General features: G+C 53.1%; 1 protein-coding gene across 1 annotated transcript in view; it reads right to left on the bottom strand.

The window, feature by feature from the left end:
- Window positions 1–646: 646 nt before the first annotated feature.
- UBAP2L (ubiquitin associated protein 2-like) overlaps window positions 647–8,293 on the bottom strand; it is a 27,137-nt gene continuing 19,490 nt past the window's right edge. The window contains exons 18-26 of the mRNA XM_009891591.1: window positions 7,419–7,614; window positions 7,224–7,312; window positions 6,033–6,086; window positions 5,294–5,375; window positions 3,597–3,814; window positions 3,400–3,505; window positions 2,110–2,177; window positions 1,655–1,786; window positions 647–742 (exon numbers count right to left, since the gene is read on the bottom strand). Of these exons, the coding sequence (XP_009889893.1) occupies window positions 647–742; window positions 1,655–1,786; window positions 2,110–2,177; window positions 3,400–3,505; window positions 3,597–3,814; window positions 5,294–5,375; window positions 6,033–6,086; window positions 7,224–7,312; window positions 7,419–7,614 (1,041 nt within the window). The remainder of the gene's footprint in view (window positions 743–1,654; window positions 1,787–2,109; window positions 2,178–3,399; window positions 3,506–3,596; window positions 3,815–5,293; window positions 5,376–6,032; window positions 6,087–7,223; window positions 7,313–7,418; window positions 7,615–8,293) is intronic.

The raw sequence follows: 8,293 nt of genomic DNA, 5'->3' as shown, positions 1-8,293 counted from the left end.
GGTGGAGGAGGAGGTAAAATAAGGGGGGGCCCCTCCGGACGGGTGGTCGAGAGCAGCGGAGGGCGGGCGAGGAAATGAGAGAACTACAGGACGGCGTGGGGTTTTTGTTTTTATATACAAGACACATTTATCCATTAAATTTAGAACACGGTACAAAAAAAAACACTTCAACTAATTCATCTTACAATGCTGTTCATATCAATTACTGTTCTTATTCCTAATAATAAGGGGGTTTGCTGTAGGCGACTCGCAGCTTCCACTCCTTTGGATCCGAGAGGTGGTGGGGCAGCAGGAGGTGGGGAAGGAGGGGGAAAGAGGGGAGAAAGGAGTAAAAACCAAAAAAGGCCCCTACGGCAAACGGTTCAGAATCTGAATGCAGAGAGAGAAGGGGAAAAAAAAAAAAAAAAAAAAAGGAGGGGGGGAAAAAAAAAAGAAGAAAAAAAATACAAATTCTATATTACATACAACGGGAAAGGTGGCTGGAGACAGACAAGGCCGAGCCGCCTGCCCTGCCCGGGGGCTGTGGGGCCGGGCGCTGCCCTGCGGCAGGACGTTCTCCTCCCCGGGATCCTTCGGCGTCGGGTTCGGTGGGATTCTCTTCTTGGAAGCAAGTGGTGGGGGGGTGCGGCGAGGGCCGCCCCCGGCCTCAGTTGGCGCCCCAGCTGTAGCTGTTGTAGGCAGACTTGTTGGCCTGGGATTTCTGAGGGATGGAGCTGCCTTGGCTGCGCTGGCCGGAGCCGCTCTGCGGGAAGGGGGCGAGAAGGAGAAGCGGGGCAGTTATCGCGGAGGGGGGAAAACAACCGCTGTCTCCGGGGTCCCAACCCCGGCCTGGTCTGCAGGGCGATGGTCCACCCCCCCTGCCCCGGGCCCCCCCCCTCCACTCTGCGCCTTCCTCCAGAGCGGCACCGTGGCGGGACCGCAGGCAAGCAGGGCCCCGGCAGTGCTGCGGGGGCTGCCGCGCCGCAGGGAGAGGGGAGGAAAAGGGGTGGTGGGGGGGAAGGGGTAGAGCAGGGGTGTGTGTGTCTGTGCGCGCGGGTGTGTGTGTGTGCACATACTGACTGAGGGCCTCTCTCCTCGCCTGGCGGGGCCACGGAGAGCGGGAGAAGGAAGGGGCTACGTGAGCCTGGGGGGCCTTAGGGGCGGGGGGAGACCCCAGGGCAAGTGCAATGCATTATCAGAGAGGTTCATTACCTGGTCTTCCTGCTGGCGTTGGCAGCACAGTATCATCTGCAAATATGGAAGCTGTTGCAGTACCAGGATATGTAAAATAAAGGGACAAACTATGACAATAGAAATCCACGGTTAGACCTGCAAGCTATGGTGTTTTTGGCGAGTAACCCCTTCGCTGCTGGCCTGCGGAGCCGCCACTCCGAGGAAGGGGGAGATCAGGGCGTACCAGGCATGTCTGCGTGAAGGGGCACTACCCGACCGTACCTGGTACAGCCCGGCAGCGAGGGGGGGCTGTGCCGAGTACCCCCCAGCGGAGCGCACCCCGGGCCTTCCTCACCTCATCCTCTTTATCGGCCCTGTGTGTATGTGCAGGTGTGAGCGTGTGCGTGTCACCGCGTGTGTCCGCCGCAGGGCGTGAAGGAGGGAGGGAGAGGGGGGGGCCGGAGAAGGGTGGTGGGGGGGGAGCGAGAGCCCTAGGAGATACCCCAAAGGGCCGGGTTTTTTGGTACGCCGCCGCCGTCGCAGGGTTGATGGGGCCACCGCTGCCCAGCGCCGAAGGCAGGTTGAAGGAGGCTGCCGGGGTTCCAGTGTGAAATCCCTGCTTCTCGAAGGATTGCTGAGGAGGAGACGCCAGTGGCGGAATAAGGGCTGGGAGCTGGGTAGCACGCCCCGGCCCCTGGCTGGCAGAGTCCCCCTCCCCAGCTCTACAAGTCACAGGCCCGGGAGTCAGTGTGTGGTGCAGAGAACGGCCAAGAGTCTCTGCCCGTGGCTCTTTCTGGGCTTGGAATTGCTCTAAGCTAGAAAAGGCCAATCATTTCCTTTTTCCCCGGCTGGCTGCTCCACAGGGAAGAGACCTCACCGCCCAGTGAGGCTGTCTGAGAGGTGGGCTTCCACCCCCAGCAAGGCAGCGCCTTCCTGGAGCACACACCAGATACTAACCTGAGTTTTGGAGTAGACAGAGCCCGAGATGTCCGGCACTCCTGTATTACTAGATGTCACCGATACACCTAGGGAGAAGGAAAGGCAAGCGACCGTTAGGCAGCAGTCACTGGTTCAGCAGGAGACACTGATGCTAATGCCAACATCAAGGTGGTGGAGAGCTCTAGTGGCCCAGCAGCCAGGGAAGGTTCGGAGACAGACATCGTCTGAGGGAGCAGGGTCTTGGCAAAGCCAAGTAGCAAAGTGCCTGTTGGAGTGTAAGTTCTTTTGCTCTGGATACCACCAGTGCCTGAATGCCTCCAGAAAAAAAAAAAAAAAAAAAAAAATAGGGGCCTGCTGCCACCCAGAGAAATGCACATTCTTGAAAAGTCAAAAAAATAGCAACTCTGAGAAGAGCTGGGGCGATGCAGCAGACAAAGGAAACAAACTCCCAGCATGACAGTGTAGCAAGGACGGCCCGAGAGCTCCTTGGAAGTAAAACAGGCAATTGCATGTAAAGGCAACTCAACTGTGGGCTGGGGCGGTTGGTGCAACGAGTGGCAAGGCTGGCACACAACCTGCACTTGATGGTGGCTGTTTCTGACAGGTGGTGGTACAGAGGAAAGCCTGAAGAATCATTTAAAGCCCGGAAAAAAGTGTTGTAATCAAAGAGGTTTGAAAGACTCAGTACCGGGTGACCTGGTACAGAACTGAAGTATCTTCGCAAAGAGAAAATAGTGTCTTGAAGGGCTCTAATGTAGTAAAAAAAGGCACAACAGGAATTTAAAAGTTGGAAGAGGGACCCAAATGCAGGCCCTTTGTAAGTCAGCCAGACATTAACCAGTGAAACCCAGTACCGAGACAAGTGGGAGGTTCACGACCTTCTTGCCTCTAGAAAGCATGCATCTGCCAAACACAGAAGTCAAACAAGTTCCCAGGATCAAATCTGGAATAATTATTGTTCTAGCGATCACATACAGGCAGTAAAAAAACCCCCAAACCTACAAACCCCAAACAATTCAGCAGCTTAAGCTCTCTGACACGAGTCCAAGGCTCCAGCCCACCAACTGCTGAGCACAGAGGAGGGTGTGAAGTGCTCCGTACTCCTCAAACCCGCTCCAGACCCGGATGCAGAACAAGCCTGGGCTTTTCCAAGGAGAATCAGATGATCTGTGTGTTGCACCGCAGCCATTTTCCTCTCTTATTGCTGGAGGCAGTAAGACAGCAGTGCCCTTACACGACCAGCGAGACTGTGACCAAGCCCTGCCAGTCAGTAACCGCTGCTGAGAGATGCTCTGTCGGGTCTCTTACCAGTGCTGTATCCGTGAGAGCCATAGCCGCTGGGCTGCTGAAAAGGGGTCGCTGATGCGTTGACGCTGACATTCACACCATGCTGCTTGGAAGAGGTAGGAGCAACCTACAGAAAGGAGAGAAGCGGAGTGAGGAGGAGAGGCTTTGCTGCGTTGCCCTCCTGCCTGAATCCCACGCCTTGCCTCCGGGAAACTCACAGGGAACACGGCGGGCCCGTATTGGAAGGTGCTGGGGAGCCCTGGTACCCCTGTGTAGTACGGCAGACTGGTGTAACTGTAGCCAGGAGGCAGCGCTGGGTTCAGGAACGTCTGCTGCGTGGTGTGGTGAGTCTGGGTCTGGCTCTGCTGAGGCTGGGCCAAAGTCGTTGCAGGAGCGGGAGAAGAGGCATCACCTCGGCCAAATTTTGTTAAGTCACCTGGAATGCAGGAGATGAAAGGAGACTGAAGAACAGACGTGTCAAATCCTGGCCAGTTCTAGCTCAGCACAGAGATGACCCAGCCTTTAGATCAACGGTGACTTGAATCAACTCCCCTCCTACAGCTAACTAAGGACTGCAGTCCTCACACCTTTACACGCTGATAAGGCCAAGCTGTTAATTGCTTTCCTCACCCCTAAGAGGAGGACCCCTGAGGGGAAGGGAAACCCACAGCAGCGAAGCTACAGTGCTGCGCCGCCTGATGTCAGCCTACCATCCGGCACTGGATAAACCTGCAGCCCAATGCTCGAGCTCTCCCACAGCCCTCTCCGTGCATCAGCAGCCGGCCTGAACGCAACTCAGCTCCCTCCAGCGCCAGACCCGAGACCAGAGCAGCAGCCTGGGGGCCCTGTCCTACAGCAAACAGCTCCCGCTCCTCCCTGAAGAGGAGAGTCAAATATCTTCCAGTTGAGGATGTGTGAATGGCTCCATTTTACAGCAGGGCTCACACCTCCTCCTCTCTTGTTGGCGGAATCAAATACTGCTGCAGAGGCCCAGCAGCTCGCGGAGAGTACTCGGAAATACAGCTTGCTCTCTTCCCAGTCTGGGCACTGCGCAAGGGGTTGGCTGCAGGGCTCGGGGAAGCTCCCTTCGCTGCTCTTTCATGCAAACACTCTCCCTATTCAGAGCTCACACAGTAAGCCAGTGAATTTCTCAGTGCTGCCCCAGCTCACAAGCGAGTCCAGGATAGCCACAAACATTAATTATCACCGATGTTAACTTGGCAAATCACGCATGCAGCAGTGCCGCACTCTGAGCTTGGGATTTCAGCTTCAGTGTGCCAGGCAAAAGCACTTCCGCACAAACAAGCTCTTGCTGAAGCAGGGGAGAAGTGGTGCTGGAAAAAGAGCGATCCACAAAGTGCAACAATTCCTAAAGCACGTGAAAGCTCAGCACAACTGCCACTCACTGCAAATCAGCAGTGTGAATAAATGCACCTACCAAGGTCAGCCCCCCACTGGGCATTTGGTGTGAATTTGACAGGTCCTAAATGCCCTGTTTTCTGTCTCCATAAAATTGTCACATAGAAAAAAAAAAACCTTAATTTCTCCAGATTTTGTATTTCTTTCTATTTTTACTCTAAGTGCTTGAGAAGCACTGCTTAACCCCTGCCTCACCACGACCTGAAAGGCAGTTCCCCAGTTTTACACCTCACAAATTCTTTCAGCCCTTCCTCGCTCCCTTTCCAACTGCTGCATCGACTCCTACTTGTCCACATTTTCCTGGTAACATGCCTCGACAGGACCAGATGATCAAAGGGAAGTGAAGAATTTAGCTGCTGAGAAACACGCTCCAGACCAAAGGCAGTGCAGGAGGCTGGCACAGATGTAGCTCCAGCAGACAACGGCACAGGAAACTAGTAAGCAGCAGCACAAACACCCTGATGGGATACGTAATCAGAGCAGGTTTTTTCCCTACCAGAGTATGGATTGCTGCTCAGGCTGCCATCTCTTCCAGTCAGCGGGGTGGTAGGCGTAGGGAACGGGATGCTGTAGTAATCCTGAAGGATAAAAACAAAAGGAGAAGAAGTTTTATGAGCTCTGTCCAAAGATGCAAAGGAGTATCTTTCGGAAAACAATTTCTGGACCGCAGATATGTTGGAGCATTGCCGTTCAATCAGCCACATCAACACTGATCACCACCTACAGCAACTCCAGGTTTCTGTAGCATGCACCATCCCCCTCGTCTGGCTATTAGAAGAACCAGATAAGGTCTACTGGTATGCAGTCCTTAACTGCCTGGACTTTCCCCTCCACTTCCCAACACAAAGGGACACATGTCATATCGCTGAATAAAACCCATTCTCATACAAGTGTTTAGCCACTGCCTCTTTCAAGGATCAGAGGCAAGTATCTACCGCAGCTCATCACACCACTGTCAGGCAAAACAGCTCTGCCTGCTGTAGATCTCGCATTCCCCAGCCCCACGTCTCTACCGCTGTCTGAATAACTAGCGCTCCTAACTCCCCAACTGCCAAGGAGCAACGGATCTAACTCCTCACTGCTGTCACAGAGAGGTGCATCCATTTAGCACCCTGTTCCTCCAGCTCTTCAGGACTACCTCACAGCCCGACCTGGCTGTACACCTGAAGCACCCAGCACCACCGAGCTGTCGCACCAGTGGAAGTGGCGTCTCCCTGTCAGCCTTCAGCACTCACCAATGGGAATCTCGTCTGGAGCATTTGCAAGTCATCATATCCATACACCTGTGGCTAGAAAAAGAGCAGGAGATGGTGTTAGGGGCACAGACTAAAGACACTTACCTAATTTTAGATTAAAAATTTAGAGAAGCGTGAGATAAAGCCAGAAGCAGACAATCAGAGGCTACACAATTACCTAGGCGCAGGCAGCCAGCATTCACTACTGCAAGACTGACACCATAGAATCATAGAACAGTTTAGGTTGGAAGGGACCTTGAAGATCACTGAGTTCCAACCTCCCTGCCATAGGCAGGGACACCTTCCACTAGACCAGGTTGCCCAAGGCCACATCCAGCCTGGCCTTAAACACCTACAACTGGTTTCCTCCTACAACTGGTAATTCTTCCTATTTATGTAGGAAATGTGTGTGTTTCACAGCAGGGGAAAAAAGTAATTTTTCAGATTTAGGTGTGAAGCAAGTTCATTAGCTGATATTCTTAAAGCAATTTCAGAGTATTTGCTTACACACAGGCAAGCAGATTGAGTAGCAAAAGTACAAATTTCCATTTCTCCAAGTTGGATAGTTTGGAACAATGACTCCCAAAGCGGAATTTCATGTTTATCATTTTCTGAGTACGCCATTTACAGTAATTAAGAGCAAATATCGCCAAGACTATTTTTATAAGCTGCTCAAACAAAGAGTGAGCACCAACACCTAGCACCGCTGCTCCAGACCACAAAGGCACTCGACAATTTTACTCTAGAAATTATTCCGACACTGAAATCTGTCCTCGCCTTCAGAAGAAGGCTGTGACACACCACTAGACTTTGTGGCAGTTGCCACTCTTGTTCTGACTGTTCGGCCTTTGTCATACTGTGGTGCTAATACAGCTCCACGCTTCTATGTGCCATGTTCTGATCGAGAGCTCCCCAAAGGCTGGGGAGGCTGTAGGGAACAGATAGACAGAATCTGCTCTGAGGTGACCAGAATGACAGACATTTACCCCCACGAGCACGTGGATTTCCTCTGCTACTGCTTCATGGAAAAGAGCAGGTCCAAACTCTTCCCATCCAAGACAGTCGTGCTGGACTGATGTTAGAGTTTTCTGGTTTCCCTACCAGACTACATCCCTCCCTGCTAGCTGAAGGCAGAGCTAGGAGGGATCTAGTGGCACAACACGACCGCAAAGAGCCGTTTGTCTCACTCACCGGATAGGCATGTAGCAACCCTGGAGCCATGATGTATGGATTAGGCAACAACGGTGGGACTCCAGGAGGGAGATTGGGAGGGGCTTTTCCTGAAAAGAGAAGAAAAAGGAAAAGTTCCACAGTGAAGCAAAGAGCAGAAGCTGTCTCTCTCAGTCCCCACACCCTCCTCCTGGTTAGCAGTACCCAGGAAAGTACCTGATGTTGTTGCAACAGAGCTGCGAGTTGAGGCCGTCACCGTGGAGTTACTACTGAGGCTGAGGCCCAGGCTGCTGACACTGCTGAGACTGGATGAAACGCTTACGACTGGTGGGGCGGCTGACACTGTGCTGGAGGAGGTGGAGAAAGTGCTAGCAGAAGAATGGAGGCTTGCTTCACTCTCCACACTTGTGTGCTAGGGAAGGAAGGGAAGAGAGTTAGGGGAACAGGCAGATGTAACTGAGCGCCGAAATATCGCTGGACTCTGCCTAAGCGGTGCTGGGTTAACGGTTGGACTTGATGATCTTAAAGGTCTCTTCCAACCAAAATGTTTCTGTCCTATACTATGTAAATATTGTGTGGCTCTGTCTGCACCTGGACGTTCCTGAGAACCTGGAATGAACTCAGCTGCTGCAGACTACAGAGAAACCTGCTCTGCATCTGGCTTGAGTCCAAAGTCCTGATAGCAGCCAACCCCTAATGCTTCCAAGCCTCTCGTGCGGCTGTGTCCCAACATGTCTGTCTGCTGGGAGAAGGAGGGCTGAACACCGCATTTGCGGTAGGGAGATTTATTCTGCTGCAGAAGCCAATAACCAGGGGCTCTGTACTGCAGGAGCTCCAGCAGGATATACATTTGAACAGTGACACTCCATCAGCTACCAGTTTCCTGACATCTGGTTGCAACTTTGCAGCACTTTCAAGAGCTGCTACAGGCTCGAAAGAATCTTAGAACGGTTTGGGTTGGAAGGGACTTTGAAGACCATCTCGTTCCATCCCCTGCCCGGGGCAGGGCCACCTCCCCCCAGCCCAGGTTGCTCCAAGCCCCGTCCAACCTGGCCTTGACCACCTCCAGGGATGGGGCAGCCACAGCTTCT

The sequence above is a fragment of the Charadrius vociferus genome, unplaced genomic scaffold, assembly GCF_000708025.1.
Source record: "Charadrius vociferus isolate BGI_N301 unplaced genomic scaffold, ASM70802v2 scaffold1089, whole genome shotgun sequence".
NCBI classification, from domain to species: Eukaryota; Metazoa; Chordata; class Aves; order Charadriiformes; family Charadriidae; genus Charadrius; species Charadrius vociferus.
This window is presented reverse-complemented; position numbering and strand designations above follow the sequence as displayed.